This window comes from Chelmon rostratus, chromosome 12, assembly GCF_017976325.1.
Source record: "Chelmon rostratus isolate fCheRos1 chromosome 12, fCheRos1.pri, whole genome shotgun sequence".
Classification (NCBI taxonomy): Eukaryota; Metazoa; Chordata; class Actinopteri; order Chaetodontiformes; family Chaetodontidae; genus Chelmon; species Chelmon rostratus.
In genome coordinates, this window is record NC_055669.1 from 2,883,050 (window position 1) to 2,907,205 (window position 24,156).

General features: G+C 41.0%; 1 protein-coding gene across 1 annotated transcript in view; it reads right to left on the reverse strand.

Annotated features, from left to right (window-relative positions):
- The window catches only part of LOC121614566 (xenotropic and polytropic retrovirus receptor 1 homolog), a 41,644-nt gene that overhangs the window by 14,523 nt on the left and 2,965 nt on the right, over positions 1–24,156 (reverse strand). The window contains exons 2-4 of the mRNA XM_041948503.1: positions 11,259–11,310; positions 1,275–1,376; positions 851–1,074 (exon numbers count right to left, since the gene is read on the reverse strand). Coding sequence (XP_041804437.1) covers positions 851–1,074; positions 1,275–1,376; positions 11,259–11,310 — 378 coding nt within the window. The remainder of the gene's footprint in view (positions 1–850; positions 1,075–1,274; positions 1,377–11,258; positions 11,311–24,156) is intronic.

Below are 24,156 nucleotides of genomic sequence, written 5' to 3' on the forward strand. Positions count from 1 at the left end.
GAAAGGGCGTTTCACGAAAGAGGAATCCGGCCTGTCAAAACCAGCTGATTAAACGCAGCTGATGAGATGTGAAGCTATAAATGAGCTGGATAGGATGAGCCGCTCAGCATGTGCTACTACTGTGTTCAGTAAAGCAGATAAAATGCACAACGACTGTGCAGTATAACCTGTCTCTGCACTGAGAGAAAAGTGGCTTGTTCTATGCAAGCAATCATAACCACATTCTACTGAGGATTATTCTGCTCACTACTTAAGGCTGTTTTCATTGATTTGTTGTTTTGGTTACTTAGGAGGCTGGAAACAAGCTAGAAACAGAGTATTTGACTGTTATAGAGCAATAAGATAGCCAACAGTTAAGAAAAACAGTTAAATTGCAGGTATGAGCTAAAATGATCCAAAAAGCTCAGTAGAGCAGACAGGAACGGCAGAGCTGCTGAGAAATTTTGTGGGTTTGTCACTACGACTGACACCTTTCACACTGCACGTCTTGTCAAATGCTTTATTGTCTTTTCTACATTTTTATGAACATAAAAATGTTATGAGTTAGTATGTTATTATTATTATTATCATCTATAGCAGCTACAACAAACAGATAATTATCTGTTGTTTTCTGTCCTAAAATTATCTCTCTAAACCTTATTATGAACTGATATTGCCAAGGACAACACATGAAAATGAGCCTTTTAGGCTAACTCATTGATCATTGGCATTATCCATGTCAAATTAACTAATAAAATAGTATAATGAGTGAATAGGTCTTCATGAGGAGACTGGAATATTTAACCATGCTATGTGTCTTTGTTTGCCTCCTGTTGAGATGAAACGAGCGTGTGTGAATGTGACTGATAACCTGATAGTTCTGCAGCAGTATGAGGCTGAGGTAGAACTCGGAGAAGGCCAGCTGCAGGTCCTTTATGTTTCTGTGCTTGCATCGCTCCTGCTGCGACAGGGCGAATACTGTCTTCCTCCTCCTCAGGCCCCGCCCGTTAGCCCAGCTCTCCCTCTGGGCGTCCAAAGATGACTGCAGCTCGTTCTGCAGCGTGGCGAATCGTCGCTGAGCCTCAGCCAGCTTTTCTGGAGAGAAGAGAAGGAAAGAGATGAAGACGAGATTGAAAGCAACCACAGGATAATCAGCACAACACACCGTCACAGCTGTATCTGAATGAATGATTTCCAGCTCGAATGTGACTGTGTAAGTGTGTGTTCGCGCGTGTGTGTGTGTGTGTGTGTGTGTGTGTGTGTGTGTGTGTGTGTGTGTGTGTGTGAGTCATTACCAGAGTAGAAGGTGTTGATCTTGGCCAGTTCTTTTTCACAGGTCTGGAAGAATTTCTCCTCAAACTTGGCATAGTACCTCTTAACTGTATCCTCATCTGTGACTGCGAGAAGATATGACACTAGATTAGTGAACCTTCAACAACAGAGTGAATCATTTGACTCAAAGCACTGATTAAACCACCTTAATGGATCTGGATGTAGACAGAAAGTGAACAGGAGGGCAGACACGGAAGGGGAAGAGAGGACAGCAAAGGCAGAACAAGGACAAGTGTGGATGAAGGACTGAGTATGTGAGTGTAAAATCCCAATTTGTGCAGCTGGCCCTGTGCTGTCCTGCTCTGACCAGCAGATGGAGCAGTGAGACAGCAGCAGTCCTCAGTAGCTGCTGGATTCTCTGTTGTTTTCCATCAACTTGAATTTTTTAGTTTTGTAAGGCTGTGCAACTCTAACTTGTAATTTATTTAGATTACAAGTTAAACAGAGTTCACATGCTGCTTTTAGGGAATTTTATCCAACACTATTAAAATCCCTCGACTGCAGCTGCATACATACGGTGCTGACTGCTGACACAAAGTGGCACTCTCAACTCAGCCCCTCTTGATGTTTCTAGAATCTTTTTCAGTCATATTTTGTCAAATATTTTTCTTTTTCCAACAGCAGAGTAGCAGTAGTAGTGAGTCCTGACAGAGTAGCAGTTGTGATGCCTCTTTCTGGCTTTTACTCAGAAAGTCTAACCCAAAAGATGGTTACAGTCGTTATGAAGATTTTCCACTTTGACAGGAACAAAAAACACTTTGCAAAATCACTTAATGCATGTCAATGTTTGGCAAAGTTAAAGCAATGAAAGGCAGTAATACATTTATAAATGTATAGATTTCTATACAAAAGCATACAAATAAACTATTGAGAATTGCATAAACAGGCAGCAGACGTGACTGGCTAAGAAGCTCTCGAGCTCATCAGTGACCTGAGTGAGTGTTTCACTCCAGTAACATTTAATGAAGTCTTAACAGAAGTATTCCGGCTGTTTCTGTCTTTCACTGATTTCACAGACTGTGGAATCAGAAGATGAAAGGAAAGGTCATAAGACTCAATAACCAATCGATGTGAACATGAATAACTAAACGGACTGAATTTTTGAGGAAGGAGCACTTTTTGCCGGCCGTGCTTGATAACGATCTCCGTGTTTACTGTACACACCACTTCAGCTGGCTGGCTGTAATGCTCTTCTTTTTCCTTTGAGATTCTACACACTGTCAGATCACAATCTCAGCTTCACTCAAATGAAATACAACATCATCTTCTTAAGTTACGGTGAGCTCTGAGCTCCTATGGCTCTACCTTGCAGAACAGTGATGTAAAGCATTGAAATTAGACATGTTTAGATGCAAACAAAATTTCAACGCCTTTAAAGTTTTTTCAAGATCCCAGTTTTTGTGTGTCAGTGTGTATGTGTAAACCAGAGCGTTTGCAAAATGACGACATCAACACCTCAATTTGCATATACCCATTGTTGCTTTGTGTAATGAGCCTGTGCCAGAAACAACAACAGCAATGGTGGATTACTGGTTTGTTTGCATTTGGTTAGCACTGCTAGGCCCTGTGCCAGAAAGTTGTTAAAAAGAGGTGAAGGAATTGGTGTCAAATGACTATGAATGAATTAATGATTAGCTACTACTGTTTGTGTTTTCAAGTTACTACCACCAAAGGGAGCTCGTCATCATCCATCAGCATCGTTCGCATTTTGAAAATGCATCAAAGCAATAAACAAGCTTTGACCGACATCTTTTTCATTTGCCTCCATCACTGGTTGGTCTGTAGACGAGCGTCGAAGCAGCCGTCACATTGTGATAATTTGGTCCTAAATTTCTGACATTGTCACAACTTTGCTGCAGGCTGTCGTTTGGCTGTCAAAGCTCCAAATGGGCTGTTGGTGGATGCATCTCACTGTGGTTTGATGCCAAATGAAACAAAAGGGCTGAGAATATTAATGCCGTCTTCACTCATTATGGTCTCTAATGTTATCTCTGATATGTCTAAAATCAAAAAAATACTTCTTTACTTTTAGATGTATTTAACACCAAGCAATTATGATCACGCTACTAAGGAAAAGAGGGAGCAGCACAGTCATGGTCCTGTTCTGGACCCTGAAGGACAGACAGCAGCACAGTCACATGCTTTCACTCACTACAACCTGCTGCTGTCTGGCGGTCGAAAAAATCTAAAATCTGTAAGTTGATAAGACAAAGAAGACAAACTACTACCAGAATCGATACTTTTGAAAGTTGCACAGGACCAAGTTTTCAAAAATGTCTGCAACAAGTGACGTGACAGCATCTGGTTTGTACAGCTTCAGTTAGTGTTTTGGAGAATAATGTTGATATCGGTGTTATATTTACTTGTTTCCGAAATACCACGCTAAACAGTTTAATTCCTGTTCCTCCCATTGAGTCAAATGCTTTTTTATAGTTTTACCAGAACCGAGTCCTGTAATTTCCGCCATTTTTTATGTCAACTAGCCCATTTAAGACCTCACGCTGGGACAGATTCTGGTAAACTTTAATTGAATAGTGGACATAGAGAACCTGTGTGTCCAACCACCAACTTGCACCCGCTGTCACGTCAACAACAACCAAACAACAGACCGGGCAGGTGGTTTTGAGTCAGACTCTGCAGACTCAGTGATTCACTGTGTTTCAGACTGGCTGCTTTTAGACAAGACACCAAATTAACTAAATTGGAGTGTCCCAACCACTCCCTCCCTCCCTTTCTCCACCTCTCTCACCAGTGCACAAACACACAAACAGCCACCACAGTCAGACTACAGTAATCTCCTTATCCCTTTTTGGCCTTATTCTGCTCTTTTCTCTCTGTGTCTCGGCTCATGTCATCATGATTATTATCATTATTATCATTATGACATGTCTGTCTCTGTGTAAAGGGCTATACTTTCCATTTGACAATTGATGTTTTTTTCCAGCTCTATTTTTCAGCAACACCATGCTTACTCTCACACAGTCTCACACATTCACACATGGAAGCCCAGTGCAGAGGTGTGCCGACAGCCATCAGTGCACTGTGTTTTGCTCAAAGGCTCTCCAACAGTAGTTAGAGGGAGGGCACCGCATTACATGTCATTTAAAGATCAGACTAAGCTCAGTTTTGAGTTGTCATTCTCTAAGATTTCTGCATCCACCTCAATATAAAGGACGCAATTTAGTTTGTGCTCCGAGCATTCAAAGTAGCTGCAGCTGCATTTTTTGATTCATTTTTTTCAATGCTTTGAACAACACAAACATTCACTTCCATTGTGTTGGAGTGGAATAAAGTCTGTGCAGCTAAACACAGTCAGAGGTAAATGAGAAAATCTGTTTTTTGTAATTTGCGTAAGCAAACCCTTTAAATGATATTCCTAACCTGCAAACAAATGCATTTAAACTTTTGACGGTCATTATAAGCATGGATTTTTATTCTATGAAACTACAACAATCCCACTAAAACCAAAAGCTAAATTAAAAACAACATACAGTAGTCTTGAGAAGTCAATTGAAAACCAAGCAGAACAGACATTATGACTGCCTAACCAACTTTATTCCAGTCATATCAATATGTTGGATAAATGAATGCTTTCACCCAGGCTACTGGCTAGCCCTTTAGCACAACAAAGAATCAAACTATACAGGTCAAACATGCAGTTAGAGTTTTCTGTGTGAGTTAATTTCATAAGTTGAGTGAGCACTGCTGCACCAGCAGTTTTAAGTGATGTAATTCACCCTGCGTGTCCGATCAAATGCTGGAAAATGCGGATGAGAAAAAGCTGGTACAGAAAAAAAAGAGGTCAGGTCAGTCATGTAAGCTTTTTGTCTTAAGTCAACACAATACAGGTCAAAAGTAAGCTAACTGCAGTGGTGTAAATGGCAGCCTCTATGGGAGCCTTCAATGTGGTGTGTGTGGCGAGCGTGCAGGAGAGCTGGCAGGTGAGCTGGACGTCAGCTTCGCGGCAAACTGTGAATGTAACGGTGAATGTTCAGTATGAGCCATGAGTTTGTCAGAAAATAAATTCCACGGCTCCTCGAGAGCCAGGCAGAGTTCCCGAGTAGTGTTTAGCGGCAGCTGAACATAATGATGTGGAGGTTAGCCTGAAGTTAGCAACAACTTAGCCCTGGAGTCTCCCCTGAGCTCCCTGACCACAGGCTGAAGGCTGGAGCGGCTCATTTCTGACGCAGCAGTCTGACACGAGAGCTTTTTCATTCCCCCGAAACATTCTGCTGATGGAAAAAAGTCAATGAAAAGAGCCATAAAGGTATTCACAAAGGCTCTTGTGCACAGGTGTATTTAATTAATAAGATATCATTTATTAATGGTTACTGGGCTAAACCTGGCCAATAATGGTGATATTGATTGAGGTGACGTTATCATCCTAATACAGAGTGGTCAACAGTAACGTTGAACCCTCTGCTTATAGGCTCTGATCTATGAGAGCAGCCTCACATTCACACTCATTACAAGGTAACACAAAGGCAAGGCTCACCCGCTATTTTTGTCACTGACTTAACTTTAAATTCACACTATCACAGCTTCACGTACGCGTTCGTCTGTACTATGATATACACGATTAGTCGTCTTTTAGATGTTGGGGTAGCAGCTAACAACATAGGCTTTAGCACAGTTAGCTCCAGAGCGCTAAAAGGAGCATTTTGCTTCATGTCCACTTTCATGATGGCTCTGGTGTTTGGTGGTTTCTAGCTGTTGTAAGATAAAGGGCTAATTAGATAGCAGGTAAATGTTTTTTGAGGAGGTTCACTTGTTGTGTTCAGAGCTGTGGAGCTTTTTATATCGAGCTCAGCCAAATTCTTTCATGACCATTTACCATCAGCGACTGGACTGGAGAGTGGTACAACAGACTGTGTACAGAATATGAAGAAAAAGAAAAAAATGGTTATAATAATCATCTAATCAAAACACCCTGACAGACGTGACAACTACAAGCAGTTTCAACTGCTCTATTTTATAAATGTACACATTTAAATTACAGGATCATCTGCAATGTTCATAACACACAGCACAAAGTGCTTTCACCTGAAGACTGTGATTAACAGTTTCAAATGGTTCTTATATGCAATATTTTTTCAGACAACCTTATAAATTCTGCTCAATTTTGACTGTTTTGTGAATGTTTTTTTACTTTTAGAAGATTTGAAGTTGAAAGTTTAAATTTCTATTTAGACATCAGGGAAATTAGTCATGAGGAACATCCCATTTCTGTACCTTCACAAACAAACATCTTTTAGTAAAATCCAAAGGGAAAAACAAATGGACTTCCTATGATCCTATTTAACACATCATCATAGTGCAAGGTGAAGTGCTAGCGGAGCAACTCATCTGCAGGGACACTGATGAACCATTTTGGTGTCTGTGGTCTGATCATTAAACTCAGTTTAACAGTGGTCTAACAGGACAGGCTGCTAAAAATCCTGTTTATACTTTACATGTTATGTTACATACTTGTACATTTTCTGACAGGTTCTTGCCAAACTGTATACAGTCAGTGATACATATTACTACTCCACAACCCAGTAAATGAGAGTAAGAGTAAGTGCAGTGGATGTCAAAACACTGTTGATATTAAATGATGATTCCCTCAACCTGTGTCGAAAAATGTTCTCCCTCACCTCCTGTAAAGTGGACTCACTACAACTGTAGGAAATTTCAATGGATTTTGTGGTCAGTCTGTGTTCCATTGTTTTGCAAGCACTGGCTGATACTGCTGCAAAAAAACGAAGTTACATAATTCTGTCGAACAGAGCAGCTGATATAGTCAGTCACATGGAGAAGATAGACAGGCATGGAGAGACAGCAAGCCAAGGAAAAAGACAGACAGATCATTAGGGAGGCCATGGTACAAGGTGGAAACTGACGGAACATGTGAAGCTATAATACCTAATATCTCTAAACTCTGTCGTCTCATCTCTAATTCTTTTGTCTCCCAAATCAGTCTGTTTGTTTAGGCACATTTATCCTATTTAAGATGGGAGAGCTGATGTAAGTTTGAGATTTTGTAAACTGTTTGCCAAAAAATGAGATAAAGATGTGCTTGTGCCAGTGGCTAAAAAGGTTTTCATCAGACTTTGTTATGAGATGGTTTAAGCAGGAAGCGTCTATCAGTCACATTCAGAATATTGGGATGAAGCCATACAGCTGGACATTCACTGAAGAAGTTACACCAATACAAGTCAATCTGTCTGTTAAAGAAAACTGAATTTCTTAAACAGAGTGACACTTACAGACTACTGTACATACCATTAATCATTTTTCATCATTTTGAGATGTAATTGTTGTCAGCTATACCTCTGAGTCAAAAGTCTTAAAATAAACTGAGGGGGAAAGAAATGAAACACAATGACAGTCAGTGTGAGCGCAAACAGTCGGGTGGATTTATTCATTAGTCAGATGATGAGGATGGAACAACCTGTGAATCACACATCACAGTAGGTGACAACATGTGACTGTAGACGTCTGCATGCAGTACAACACAGAACCATATATAGGGCTAGTGTTGAACACACAGACCAGGCTGCAAATGAGTCAGTCAAGAACCCACACCAAGGGGATACCGAGGCACAGTGGTACTTTGAGCTAAATGCTAATGTTAGCACAGCAACATGGTTGCACTGACAATGCTAACATGCTGATGTTTAGCTGGTATAATGTTTACCATGTTCATCATCTTAGTTAAGTGTGCTAACATGCTACCATTTACTAATCAGCAATAAATACTAAACACAGCTGAGGTGGATGAGAATGCCATTAGTTTAGTTAGTAATTTATTTAGTCATAAACCAAAGCCAGGGGATATTCATTCTGAATTAAGGGGGGCATTGATGTCTTCACCAAATCAATGGCAAACAGCTTCACAGTTGTTGAGCTATTTTAAACAAAACCACAAATGTCAATTGCACAATGGCGCTAGAGGAAAGGTAAGGGAATCACCCTTTGGGGACCATTAAAGTCTGTGCTTACATTTAATGACAATCCATCGAATAGCTAGCATGGCTAAAAACATGAAAATTAAATCATACAGAGTCTCTTGAATTTGAGCAGCACTTTGAGTAGTGTTCCCTACTTCACACCTATGACGACAGCCGTTTGCTAAAGAATGACCGAAGAGAGCTGTCAGGAATGTCAGATGTCCGGGTGATGCATCTCACCACCGTCCTACTGTTGGAAATGAGCTTTCCAGCACCTGCACACTTTCTGACCAGCAAGTCTCGTGGAGTTTACTTCCACCATCAAATGCAACCTCCATTGAACTTTTTACAGCATTTTTTAGGATTCTGCTTCAGCATGCTATTAGCATCCTAAGCCGAGAAAGAACAGGTTACCTTGTTACAAAACACAGGTTTGAGCAATAAATGATTGTAATTTACTGTGAAGTCTTCTCTGTGATGTATAATTTAATGACAGCAATGTGTGTGCAGATTGCAAGAATACAATAAAACGTCATCGGGACACTATGAATACAGCTTAATAAATATTATGTTGAATGCTGTTTATGTAAACAATATGATTATCATTTGAGAAAAATGATACCTAATCACACAGTGGCTAGCCTGTAAGATAGTTAGTCAGTACAATTTACGATCCCCAGTTACGTGATAGTCGCTCAGTGGAAAGAAAAAGTAGAGATTACATAATCCTGGCAGATCAGGAGACTTAAGTGATACTGTGTATGTTTCTGAGTGTCATGGGTTAAATACAACCCCTTCCTCAGAACCCAGGACCTCCACCACACTTCAATCAACACTTACAGAACAAATAACAGCTCACTTAGAATGGAGAAATCTCCTTTACATTATGAATTTGAACGTTGAGAAGTGCCACCACTAAAATCTACCAGCATTGGTCATTCAATTAACGACTTAAGACATAAAGTACCATTAATACAAGACCAGGGAACCTTGAACCAACTGGTCATAGGGCGTCCATCATGGTCTGCCACAGTGTCTTCTCTGATACGACTAGTGGTGGCCGCCAAAGTGAAAAACATTCAAATTCTTCAACTAGAGGCTTTAAACCTGTTAAAAACGTTACTCAAACCTTGACCATACAACTGTGAATAGATTCCACAAGATGCAGTCAGAGTGAATGGGTTAGATGAAGAGCAGCAGGAGACACGTGCCGACTTGAGTTTAGGTGAACTCAGACCTTCAACATGTCATCGAGGTAACCAACACCTCTGACAATGCTGTGTTGGTCACATACAGAACTGCTCACCCCATGCTGCATCACACTGATCGCGATTACTTACGCAGCTGTGCTAACTGTATGAACGTTCAGAACAGACCCAGACACTGAAAACAACCAGAAACATAAAGAAACTTAAACAGACAGATCTGATGTGATAGCTGCTGACCAGTTCAGCTGGAAAACAGCTCTCTCTCTGGGGGAGGGGAGGTGCTCTGATGATGACCCCGTCTTGAAAACTAAAACTAACAGACACAGCACAACACCTGCCATCATATCAACAAGTGAAGCCAATTACAGTGCGACGTGGGGCTTGGCATGTTTGCTAGGTTGGCTTGTGTCTGTTTTGATGCTTTAGCAAAAACATGATGTTGTTTTGTGATTTGTTCTGACATTTATGTTCTGTTACATCATACTGTATGTCTGACTGAAAATAAGCCCTTTACAGTGGTGAAACTCAATTTTGTCAAACTAAGATGAAAGAGCAGATACCAGGAAAAGACATTTTGTGCTAGTTACGCTGTTTTGTGTTGCTCTAAGAGGGCGCAGTGCAGGGGCACAAAGAGGCCTGTCATTACATGATGAAAAATAAGGCCTCTGATAACTGGTTTGAAGACATTTTAAGACTCTTTGATGCCTTAGATTTTGGTCATACTGTGACTGTTGTTTCTGTATTTTTACAAAGACACATAATTAAGCAATAACGTAGGATGAGGTAGCCGGCATAAAAAGTAATTGAGGCGCTTGAGGTAAAGAACTGCACATGCCAATCTTGACAAAAGGAGAGACATTTTCTCTGCCAGGTCCATTGTCCACTTTCTGCAGCAGACCTTTATGGTGATGTCAAGTTTAATATGTGTTTGCAAATTTGGTGTAATAATTTGAGTCAAAATGAATACACTGATAAGTGTTGCTAAGGTATCCACTTCACAAGGGGGATGTCTGCAGAGACAAACTAAAGGCAGCTGCACTGCTGCTTCTTACAATACAAACATTCCAAGAAAAACATCCCATAAAACAGCATTCTGAAATTACTGCATTTATCATTGTCTGTCAGGTGGTGAACAGACTCAACATGCCAGTCTGAAGCAATGCAGCCCTATTTCAGCTTTTGTAATAGATTGCTGAGTCATTTTAAGATTCAAATTTAAATGTGCAAGTAAGGCCACCATAGAATTCACATACTCATCAAAACAATCATCAAAATACTGAGGACTTTCATGTCTGATCATTATTTGTATTCCCTGTTGAGTCACCACACAACTGTGGCAGCCGAATAGCAGATCACTCCACGATTCTAATACTGTCAAAACTATGAAATTAAACAAGTTTAACCAAAACAAGTGTGGACATGTGTTTCATTACGATGAATAACCCATGTTGAGCAAGTTTCATGGCTCTGCAAGTTCATTTTGAAAGCGCACTAAAGCTCCTGGTAGGCAGGAAAATTGCATTTAAAAATTACAGTGCCACTTTTAAGAGTTGAGACATGATAGTCAGTAATGAAAGTTGAGAGCACAAAGGAATTACTGAGCTGACTGTGCAAAATCACTGGTATGGCCCTTTAAGAAAGAACATTAAAAGGACACACATCTGCTTATTTGCTTGCCCATTGCAACTTCCTGTTTCCAACCACAACAGCAGCTCCTTATATTATGTGCTCAGAGGCCATCAGCCACCTAATAATGGAGCAAATGTTACTGTGTGTGTGTGTGTGTGTGTGTGTGTGTGTGGAATACCTTCAATAGATGGGGCCTGGTCCTGAGCAGCATATAGCATCTCTTTGAAAGCCTGCAGACACGAGAGAGGAATTATGAAATAAAGCACATGAAATATTCAATCTTCTAAAAACATCTCTGCGAGGTTAAAAAGGCGAGTTATGGACCATTAGTGTGAGGCCTGTTACACAATGTCAAATGCCCCCATACATCTATATACCCTTATAGAGCCACCTGAATAAATGTTTTGTCATAACAATGAACATACTCTGGATTAGCTGAAGTAATAACAGGAAAGGTTGCTACAGCAGTGGCAGCAATTTTAGTGTGAGGCAAACACAGTCCTGAAAGTGATGATGAATTAAAGAATGAAACGTTCAAATCACAATTCCTGTGCTTGGACACAATAAATCAAATACTCTGTTTATATTTAACACGTACACAGTTACAGTGTTTAATTTGAACCGAACACTCAAGTCCACAATTCAACCAACCATCCCAACCCGAGGGCTGTTGGAATGATCCCAACCCTACACAAGGCTGAAGAGTCACTTCTAAGAGTAAAGGCTCGCACTGGGACACCACCACAAGGGCAAACATGAAAGGAAGAAATGGGAAGCGTCTCGTTCATGGACAGTTAAACAGGGTGGAGGACGGTGGACGCGGAGTCTGAATCTGGGTTAACCAGCCAAACAAACTGCTATTTAAACAGTACAGCACCCTCCCATCCAAAAAGCTGAACTGGTCGCCAACCATTATGAAAAAGCCAGGTCTGAAGGTGTGAAATTCACGGCTGGAAATAAGAAAAATGAAGGCTTAGAAAATGAAACATCTGTTAAACGTATCCAGAACATAATCGCTTAGATGTTTGATGCTTCGGTGACATGACTGATGAACCACGAGGCCATATCAGAGATATTTGCCATACTGTTAATACCACTGCAGCCCCGCCTTTAAAACCTCAGGTTTTATTGGACTGTTGCAAATCACTAAGCAGGCCTGCGTCATGGAGATACCGAGCTTTAATGATGTTTGCTTCAGTGTCAAGAAGAAGCTTGATTTGCCAAGTTCTGACCTTGCTGGCTGAAAACAGACTTTCTGTCTGGTTATTCTATCCAAACTTTTCAATTGATTTTCAAACAAATCTAAAATATCACAATATATATTGATACTGCACGTGAAACTACATCTGCATTTCCATTACTTTTTCATATCGCCCAGTCCTATATGATGCGATGCACACACAAACACAACAGAAAAGGTTCCGCTCATCACTATCTGGAGGCACTGTGTTTGTCCAGTTCCGTGTCAGATGATGGCTGTGACACACAATTTTGCCATCTGCCTCCCTAAAAATGGAAAGAGGAAAAGATTTAGCTGCATTTTTTATCATGCTCTGGCACGAGGGCAGAGAATTTCTCAAAAACAAACACCACTCTCACATGCCAGCAGCATTTTCACATTTTCCTGCCTCAGTGTGGAGGTAGTCTGAGATGCAAAGGTCACCTGCCTTATTGGAGCTATAGTTGGATGACTGTACTTAGCAAACTGCACCTAATTTTCTAATACAAATGCATACTTCATAACAAGCTGACCTTTACATGACGGTCAGAGCAAACACAATGACCCAGAACTGCAAGTTTTATTCTAGTTGCCAGTTTTTCTGACAACAATGTTGCCTACGTGTTGATGCACTGATGCATTTGTATCATTTTGCCTTTCTTGCTCCACCTCCATCCTTTAATAATGAAGTGCTGATGAAGCACCCGGTCAGTCTCCTTCATGCTCTGTGTTAGTAAATCTGCAGTGTATGCTGCAGCTCGTCTCTGCTGTGGAGAGGGCGAGCAGACAACAGTCATTCAGTCTCAGTTAGTCCTTGCAGGACAGTCGCCCTCTTTCATCCGCTCTCGCTCAAGAGTTAGATAGTAGAGCGGTCAGTCAGTCAGTGTTTCAGAATGCCACCAGAGCACAAGACCACAATGGCCTCACTGTGTGCCAGCCTGCCTGCAAACCAGGCAAAGAGCAGCGGAGCAGGCTTCTGCAGTAAACAGCAGAGCAAGTCAAGGTCATGCTATAGCCCACACAGCCAGCCTATGCTCTGTGTCACCAGTGCAGCCACTACAATGATGTAAACAACAACAACGCTAACAGCGAAACACAGAGCAAAGACACAGCAAAGACGTAGAAAGAAATCAATACGCAGGCAGTAAGATGACTCCCATCCTCAAGTGAGCCCGCTATTCTACATTTAGAGTTACAATTAGTGTTAGTATAATTCCCTACATCCTCAAAAGTTATAAGTTATAAATAAAGGACAGTGTTAGCGTTGTTCAGATACTCTTCTGACATACAAACACTGCAGAAACTTCTTTTTAGCCAGACACAAAGAGAAACCTGCACATACACATATATAATACACACAAGGCTGTGTGATGACAACAAATCATTGTGTTTTCACTGACTGGCTATAAAAGCAGAGCTATAACCTGAGGAAAGAATTCAGGATCAATACTAAAGCGTTTGCCGTTGTAACCTGAGAGATTCAGCACTCAGCAGCTGGAGGAGATAGAGAGGAGTTCTTAAATATGTCCAGTCTACCGCTCAGGACCTCATTTATTTTAGTTAACATTCCCATCAGCTCCTCGGCCCTCGTTGGATTTTCCTTCACCACCAAGAAAAACAGCTTCTTTTCACACCAATGCAAATATACGCATGTGTAGCGCAGAAGCTAAATCCCAGGTCAGGACTCATGTTTCTCTCTAATACCACTTCGCCACAAGGGACCCATGCTCGCTCCACGCTTCCCAACATGCTGTGTGGGAAACAGATAACCAGTCAGACAGGGAATTACATAAACGGGCAATCATTGTATAAACCAAACTATTAATACTCTATTGTTTCCATGTGAACATCACTGCTTTTAATGTCACTAAAACAGACAGACGCAGACTCAAGTCACACACAGACTGAACCAGTAGCCTTTAAGTTGATATCAATATTGGGGTTTGATATAACTTAGATTGTTGACAATGTGTTAAAAAGCTGTAATTTGAAAGATGAACGTTTTATGCCACTGTTGATCCCACTACATGAGAGTCACCGGCAAGTTTACTCAGCCGTAGCTAATTACTGTTAATTACATCAGTTGGCCAAAGGACAAAAACAGACTCTTGGCTGCTGTACGGTTAGCATGCTCTGTGGATGCACTCAACTCTAGCTGTCACATTCACACAGCTAGTTAGCAATTAGCTTAAGTAAGCAGACAAACATGCAGCAGTAGTATTAGAGGTTATGACATTAGTTAACATTTTCATTGTAAGCAGTGTCATTATTAACATTGAGACAGAGACATACGCCACCACTGTAATATCTTTTTAAATGACCTTATTATGTTGTATTTTATATGTAGAAAAGTATTTAGATATAACGGTTCATGGTTTCAATTTGTTATAGTTCAAAATAGTCAAAAGTAAAAGCATGTAGGCTTGAGGGTTTGGAGTGAGTAAAAATAGTATCAATAACTCTATTCACGTCCTCAACTGAACTGGACTGGGGCAGAAAGTGCTGACTTAGTCTACAAGGTCAGTGGACGACTATTAATTCCAGAATTTGGTATACATCTACATTGGTACAATTTTTGTCATGTTTCTCTTATTCTAAAACATTCAATACAAGTGAAGAATGCAAGAAGCGTGGCTGGCCAGCTAGAGCTCATAGCTAGAGACTGTTGATAGTGATCAAAAGGTGGGATGCTGTGGAAAACTTCAAACAGAATGTGATCATTTGTTAATCCAATTAAAAACACTACAAGGACAATATAATTCATGTCTGACCTCATCAACTTCTCTGATTTTTGTAAATATCTGCTTACTCTGAATTTGTTTCAAACAAGTTGGACAGGAGCAACAACAGACTGGGAAAGTTGTGGAACGCTCCAAAAACACCTGTTTAGATCATTCCACAGGTAAAAGGTTGATTGGTAACAGGTGATAGTATCATGATTGGGTATGAAAGGAGCATCCTGGAAAGGCTCAGTCATTCACAAGCGAGGATGGAGCGAGGTTCAACACTTTGTGAACACATGATTGGATAAAGGACGTTACTTCACGGGCTCAGGAACACTTTGTAAACCTGTCGTCTATAAAAACAGCTAGTTTGCAAATGCTGCTGTTTGTATTTACATTTTACAAGCATCCCCACTTTTTTGGATTTGGGGTGGTTGCAAAGCTCTACATCTTTGGAGACAAGTTCTGTGGATTTACCTGCAGTCGGAGTCTTAGTGACCTTTAAGCATCAAAGCTTGTTTTGTTTCTACAAGAAATGAAAAATGACTGGATGCATTTGGATGGAACAAGGTCTCTTGCTATGACCAGAATTCATAGTGAGGGCGCTTTGTTCGCCAATCCGATGTCATGACCAGCACGCACACAAATACACAAAGAGACACGTTTGGGTGACAAGTGCAAAACCTGATGCTTTCCCACACTTCTCCTGAGGCCCACACAATGTGTGTGCAGGCAGTCGGCTGGCTCAGCATGTGCTCAGGTGCAAGTTTCCAAAACAAAACACATGCAGCTCGACAGGAAGGAGGGCAGCTCTGCTTATCCTTATAGATTACCCTACTTCTGTCCTTTTCCCCTTCTACACACACACACACACACACACACACACACACACACACACACACACACACACACACACACACACACACACACACACACACACACACACACACACACACACACACACACACTGGTCTTGGCCTCTCGCTGGTCTTGTTCCTCAGTCAAGGGCATTTTCTCTCCTCTCTCAGCAACCTCTACCTTGATCCAGACACATGACTTGCGGTCATCACCTGGGGCAGACTGTTAGACCACAATAGTTGTGGGACTGACCATGTCAGTGTGTGAGGTGTCTATACCATACTTCTTTGTTGACTTAATGGTCTCTAATGTTTCCCTCACTCCCTGTCATTTGTCTTGCCTTTTCCTGTCCTTTCTCTTTTTGTTTCCTCCCTTTGTCCATTTATTCACATTATACTATTACCCCCAACCATGCCTCCCTCTGCCCACTCTTCTGCCTCACTCCTTCTCCTTTGCCTAATCTCTTTTAAGCATTCATCTCCCTCTCTCTCAGGCCCTCTCTTTTCCCTAACCCCCACCCACGAGGAGACAAACACTTTATATCTTGACACCAAACTGTCAGTAGGATTATATGAGTCATAACTGGATTATGTTTGCGTTTGTGTCCTGTAGAAACCTCAGATCTCCAGGTTTTTCCTTATTTTTGTGTCACCGGCAGCTCACACAGCTTATATACAAAGTGCCTCGTGAAGGTGTTGCAATGAAGATGTGAAGGAAGCTGTGTTTTTAAATGTCAAGCCTATAAGGGTGCTACAGCAAAAAGCAACGAGTGCCCCCTAAATCCTAAAAACTGAGGGCTTTGGAGATATGTTTGTTGCAGGACAGTGATGTCACGCTTTGTGACGCACAAATGACGCAAACTAAATTCTAAACCAGCGGCTTCACTCAGTATTACCATCTGACTGAGCAGTTCTTTAAACTATGTAGGGATTTAACGCTTCGTTATTTTTACTACGAGTATAGACTGGTTTTAATCTCATGCTTATGCCAAGATGAACAGCTTAATTTGAGGTGCTGTTGACTGTTTGTGTATTAAAAGACCTGAAAATGAGAATGCCTTTCAGACTCTGCACAGTTCATACCTGTGTTATGGATTTGGTGCTTGCTACTGCTTTTTTCAATTTGGATGACGGACTGTGCCTTTTGGGAGTTTAAGAATTTGCAGTAATCATTTGATCTCAATTAATATGCAAATTATTACAGATAAATGCTCCAAAACCAGAAATTCTATCTTCAGATAAATTCAAGTAGAAAACCATTATACTGTAAGTTCTTGAGTCCCGAGTTTTGGAAGCAAATGATCATTTTGATCATCAATTAATCTTCCAATTACATTTTCCATTATTCTATAAAATATCAGAAATTGCTGTCTGATCAACAAAGCCAAAGATATTCATGTAGGAGAAGAGAAAAAAAGCATATCCTCGTGTTTGGGAAGCTGGATGAAATGTTTGGTATTTTTACTTGAATGACTTAAAAACATTTCATCAACATTTGCTGATTAATTTTCTGTGGACTTATTTTGTATCTTATTCTGTGTTTACTAAATTTTTTGATGAAAATAAAAAAATAAATCACTTTTCGACAGATGCGTACACATTCAATGCAATCCAATGGCACTGAAATGCAGACATATTTCTGTGCTTATTGTAAATAGATGAAATATTGAATCTTTGATTCCTTTCAGCTACGGTTCATTAATGATTTTCTTTTTTGTGGCTGTTTCAGTGGTCAGACATGTTGCTTTAGGTCTTGCTCCTTTCTGTGTGCACTGTGCATGTTCTTCCAGCGTCTGTGTGGGGCTCCTCCAGGGTGCTCCAGCTTCCCCCACACCTAACACATGCATGTCAGCTATTAGGAACACTTGTGACACAGACCTCTGGCCACTGTGGCTTCACACTGCTCCTAAAAGTCAAATGCAGAGGATGCCTTTCTTAGCTCAACTAAACCAGCAAGACAATAAACTATGATGCAGGGATTCCTGTTAGAGCAACAGGTTAATCAGTTCAAAGGCTAATGAGATGCCAAAAGACTGCACAATGGTTTGTAATACTCACAGACAGGATTCTCCAACAAGCTATCACAGCTAAGCGGCAACTATTTTATCTTTCATCAAAACGACTGCAAGGGACACAGCAGAAACACAGCCTTCACGCTATTAAGTAATCTACCAAGACTGTGCACTTGCATGCATTTTACTGGCCCACACAGCGGGCATCGCAGCTAACGTTGAGGCAGGTTCAGCCTTTGTGCCAGACTGCCCTGTGTCGTTTTGCTGGACTTCCTGCAACAGCACCCCTGCTGTGCCAATGGGCCGACTCCTTTCAAGGCACTGAAGCAACGTGCACAGTATGTACCACAGTAACTACAGCTGCTGAAGGGCATTGTGGGGAATGCAGGACATCACTAACTGCAGGAGACTGTGACAGAGTGAGAGGCTGGAAATGGTACTGAGGCTGGCCTCACAGGACAGGGGGACAGCTGTGGGAACTCAAAGGAGACCTACACATGTGATCTATGCATGTGCGTGTCGGTCTGCATGAAGAGTGAGAATATGCCACTACATGATCCTCTAATACCAGTCAGGTGGTAGCCAGCGCCATCAGCACTCCATCCAGGTCTTTCACATCGTTCTGACCTTTTTATCCGTTTCTTCTCTTCCTTCACTCTTTCGCAATCTGTCAGTGTTAAGAATTTTTCTCATTCTTCATGTTTCCCTTTGGTCCTGGAAATAGGTTTAATTAGAGTTTGTATGGGGATTATGACAGTAAAGCCTTTAGAAATGTCAGATTCTCTAATCCCACTCCTCTGTCTTTTGAGCTATTCTTAACTTCCTTCTATGGACATTTTCTTCAGTCTGTCTACACTGACCTCTGTGTGTCTGTCTCTATCTGGCCATCTATTTTCCCCTTCATTTTACTACCTGCTCCTCCTCTCACAGACTCCTTTTCTTTTCCACTTCTCTTTCCATCCTATCAAGTAACAACAACTGGACTAAAAACACACAGATAAAGACAGGGCTGCTTCTTTTGAAGTCTGCATTTCAAAACTCAAAACGTCCTAACAGGCTGACAAGGCCTGTCCCAGAGTTTGGAGGATACAACCACTGGATATGCTCTATGGCCCTGATTATCCAACAGTCCACCACAAGCAGGTCACCCGTTTAAAGCTGCACTAACAACACATTATGTGGGCAAATATCAATTCACTTTATTCACTTGTGAATATACTGTATCATATCAACTGGGCAAAACAAAAAGAAACTGCGAGATGTACATAGTAGAAGCCAGGCGTTAACTCTGTCTACAGCCTCAACAGGTTGTTAATCACAACTGAATATATACTGAGTATTTGTGCACTACTCTAGAAGTAGTGTAGAAGGGAACTGTTAAAGTTCATACTGTCAACCCAGGGTTCATGGACATGGCAGGTCCTACTAGACAGGGTTTCTTTCATGCACTTATACCAAGCACGAGCGTGCACATTACACACAGCACTCAAGAGTGGAGGCAGCTAGGGGATGACCGACTCACAGTTCCTGCAAGATCAAGATAAGCGATGACTTTCTGTTATTCTGTAGGCAAACAAATGTGTTTGCCTACAGAATAAAGCTAGGTGAGCGTCAGCTACAGAGGGCGATTGAATTGGACTTGGTGTTCATATCTTCATTGTTTTGAGTGATACTTCAGTTAGTAAAGCATTCTAATTTGTCTGATTTTGGAGATACGTAAACCATACAGCCTGGAAAACATACAGGCTTAGGCTGAAAACAGACTAGCAGACATTCTGCAGAGACTGTGGGCCTCACCACAGCCTCACAACATGAACAGTCACACACCTTCTGCACAGCATGTTGCCCTCTGGCCAAGCTATAGGTGAAAATCAGCCCAACCCAAAACAAACGCTGACAGACTCATCATGTTATGTAACCAACAACATACTTTGATTCTTACTGAAGTTCATTTAAGTATAATCGTATAAAGCACCACAAGGTGGCAAAACATAGGTCAGCTTTAGATAGTATTACGTTGATGAAATTCACACCATGCAATGTAACTCTCAATGACTCTTATTTTGTGTGATATGAAAATGGAGTAAATAAATAGAAGCATCTGTAAGTGTTGTATCAGGGACCCTTCTCTTAATATCTACTGACTCAGAGTGTGACTGCAAGTAAAAACAGAGAATTGTTGATTCTCCCTTTTTTTTCTGTCACTGCTGTGCTCATCACTCCAACTGAAACCAGCGACCATCAGCAAACTAACTTCCCATGAACCTCCCAAGGTTGCTGCGGCTTGGAGTTTCCACCACTGCTGCTGTGCAGACCTAAACAGCAGCATTATATGTTGACTAAGACAAAAATGCTGAGCTTATGTACAAGAGAAAGAAAGAAAGAAAACACCTGAGGCCAATGGCATATGGACATTACATCACAAACAAGGTGCTGCTGCCCACAGCATAATGGAGCGATTAGCCTTCTGCTCTGCCGCCCAATGCATTGTGCATCTTTTGCAATTGACACACTGTGACCGAATGGCAACCAATTAAACTTGAAAACTAAAATCACAAGTTCAATTTAAGCCTGTTTTTTTTCTCAAGTCAATGAAAATCTGTCTGACATAAAGTAAACACAATACAAATGCAAAAGGTATTAATCGAAGTTGAGGAAAGAAAACTTCTGGCTATCAACAAAAAAAACACTGTAAAGTAGTAAGGAAGTATTTCTGTGGCTGATCTGTTGTTTAAATTGTAATGATTAAAAATAGGCTATCAAGCCCTAATGCATTTTGGGTAAAGGGTAAGAAAAACCCTATGTTGGCAATGAATGCCAGATTCAAATCATAATTTAGTTCTTTGCAACATGAATCTTTTGACATGAATTAAAAGACATCTTATCAACCAACTATGTATTATAACATAAATAATAGCATCGTAAACAGCTTGTTAAACAATAGATATTGCATAATAATGTAACTAAGCAGATGGGTCTTCACTGTACTATGTTTTGGGTGCTGAAATAATGTATTAGCACACTGTGTTCAAGACGACTACTAGAAAAGTAACATAGCCAGTTCATCCTGTTGGTTTGCTTGATCTAATTAGCGCAGCGACAGAAAACACAGTTGATCAGACTGATCTAGAAGGAGGTCTCTCATTTCACACTATCACACTGTACATTAAATCATAAAACTGCTCAGGTATTTGCTAAAATGCAGGCACACTGAGGTCATGAACAGCGGACACAATGCAGCACATTCCCACTTCTGGCGTAGACAGGAAGTCAAAAGACAAAGCCGCACAGTCGGAGCACTTCCTTGTTGCTGAAAAGCATAAGGTCTGTACAAAACACAGACATCTAACATTTTGGCATCATTACAGAAACTCTGGGATTACAACTGTAAGACGCAGCAACAATCACAGAGGAGAAAACCAGTGTAAACAGCAAAAAACAATAGGAATCAAAGGCATAAATGGTTAGCGCTTTATGACAAGGCAGCACTGCAACTTCTCAGAAACATATCTGTCACAGTTGTGCCATCACAACTTGTCTGATTACAAAGACAGTAATGAGAGAACTTTCACTGTATAGGGGAACGCGATTTAATTGGAACAGTTAGAACACAGTGTTGCTGAGGCGCGCTGGTGGCCTGGAGGTTTAAGGTGTGTTCATCCTAAACATGAACCATAATATCTTCTGTTCAAATATGGTCGAGGCTCTTTGTTACATGTCAACATCTCTCCTCTCATCGCCTGCCACCTCTCCACTGTCTGTCTCTCTCTCTCAAAGAAGGCTTAAAATGCCCAAACAATATTTCAAAAGTGTACATGTGCCCCTGTATACTGCAAAAATTGGATACATTTGCATTTGAATGAACTGACCTTCAGACCTGCAACACCTACAACTGCAACATGCAATGGGTCTTGCTCTTGTTAAGCTATAATGAAGCCAGTAGCCCAGTACTGGACATGAGGCATGGTAATGGTGTGAATGTAGTATGTGTGTATGCACTTTATAAATGCAGTCCATTTACTATCCATCCAATACATTTGGAGGGTAAACTTAAAAAGGGGTCTGATCATCTGACTGCTTGTGTTTCTTGGAACTTCTTTTAAACAGACCTTGCCATAGTGTTGCGGTACTGTGGTCACCACAGCAGCATCGCCACTGTAATTAGTGCTGCACACTGGCGCCTCCCTCAATCCATGCTTCTTCTCTACAGCCACAAGTGACTGAAAAAATATTAATTGGCACCTGTTTTGATAATTGCTAACCTTTTCGGTCAAGTAAAATGACATCTGCAAAACATTTGCAGCTCCAGCTTCTCAAAAGTGAAAACCTGCTGCTTGGCTTTGTCATTTATGATAGTAAATGACATGTGTTTGGGTTTTGGACTGTTTGGGACAGATTTCATATAGAGGAGAAGATAACAGGAAGGATAATAGGAATTTAATTGATAACGACTGTAATTTTTAGCTGCAGGCTTGCAGCCCTACTGTTCTCGCCCCCTCCCCTTTGCTTCTTTCTGAACTTGCTGCTCCCATTTTGTGTCTTGTCCTTCGTTCTCACTCTTCTCTACAACGGTCCCAGCACAAAAACATCTCAATTCTTGTTCAAATATCTCACAGCCTGACTGAATGCTACTTGCATGCAGTCATCCAACAGATTTTTTAGCCAGGCAGAGAGTCTGTTGAGTCATACAGATGACCATCAAGCATTCATATTCTTATAGTTCCTGTCTTGTAGTCATGCTTTGAATCTGTCAGGTCAAATAAAGCTGCTTCTGTCATAGATTTTTATTGAGAAAAGCAGCCAGTCTGTCAGTCAGTAAAAGAAGTCTGATTCTGTTCTATTGTCCAGACTGAATCATGACACATTTTTGCACACTAAACACCAGAAAAAAAGGTTGCACACTGGGATAATGTCAATACTCTGAGGTAAAGATGGGAGGGTGATAAAACATGGCATGCTTGAAACAGCTCAGGCAAGCGTGAAGACAGTGGAGCTGACAGTCTTTGGTTCAGCACACATCACATCACAACAGCTCAGGGTCCACCTCTGTTTATCTAACTGTCCTGCTAAGTGTCTGACCCAAACACAGCTGCCATGAGAAAACCCGACATGCATGTAGCAGCCCTGGTCAGCATGGTTCTGCTAACCTCACAGGCCTGGGTCCCACATCTTCAGAGGACTAAAACTAACTGGGCCTAAGGCCAGATTTACAGCTGGGTAGAACAACAAGCTTCATCTGGTCTGCGTCCAAACACTGCAAAAGCAGGAAGAAACTAGAGTCCATGTGAAGCTGCTGTGGAAATAATCAGCACCAAAGTGCACAACAAGAAATACAAGTTATCATACCATGTACATTTACTTATCTACAGCATTAAATTCTATTGTATTACTGTTATGTAAAAATACATTGAATTATACTGCATTAGTGTTATTTAAAAAACTGAATTCCACTGTGTTAGTGCTACTAAAAAAATATAGGACATGATATTCTGTAAAATCATAATGAAGCATTTCATTCACTGAAGGGTCATTGTAACTGAAGATATTTTCTGAGATGGTTACTGTACTGTAAAAAGCTCATACCACTGCAACCCTATGTATGACCTGAGTAACACAGATCCACAATGTGTTTGACTGGGCCAGAACACGTTCTCCAGTTGCACAGCGAAGGGATGCTAACTCTACTGACTCTAAATCAGTTATGTTTTTGTCCGTGGATTTCCAAAAGCAGGACTGGAAGCTCTGCCGTGAGAAATTCTTCTCTTCTTTCTTTGTAACATTTTTGCGAATGAAACTTCCCCACACACTTTAATTGTTAAGACAATCAAAGAGAATGTTTGTTGCAGACCTAACTGTACAAAGGCACAGTGAAATCTCTCTCTCTGACTACATTTCAAATTAACAAGAGAATCAGCTTGCATTTTCTTCCCTGCTTCGTTGTCTTGAAGTACTTTGCATGTTATTCTAACAAGGACGAAGGTCATTTCAATAGACAGAATATGGGAAGAGAATATCCGATAGCCAGCGCCGACAGGCTAGCCAGAAGCTTTCTAATTCACCAGAGGCTATTTGGTTTGGTAATTACAGGAGCTGATTTGGTTGGTGTCTGGATCTCTGGAGCTGAGCTGAGGTGAATTCTAAAAAGGTGGAAGGCTGATTTAACACTGAACAGCGCTGCTGAAGCTGCTGAACTGCATTTCTAACTGCAGGAAAAGACCTCTGGCTCAAAGCTAAATTTGACTGCGCTGCAAAGGGAACACAGAAC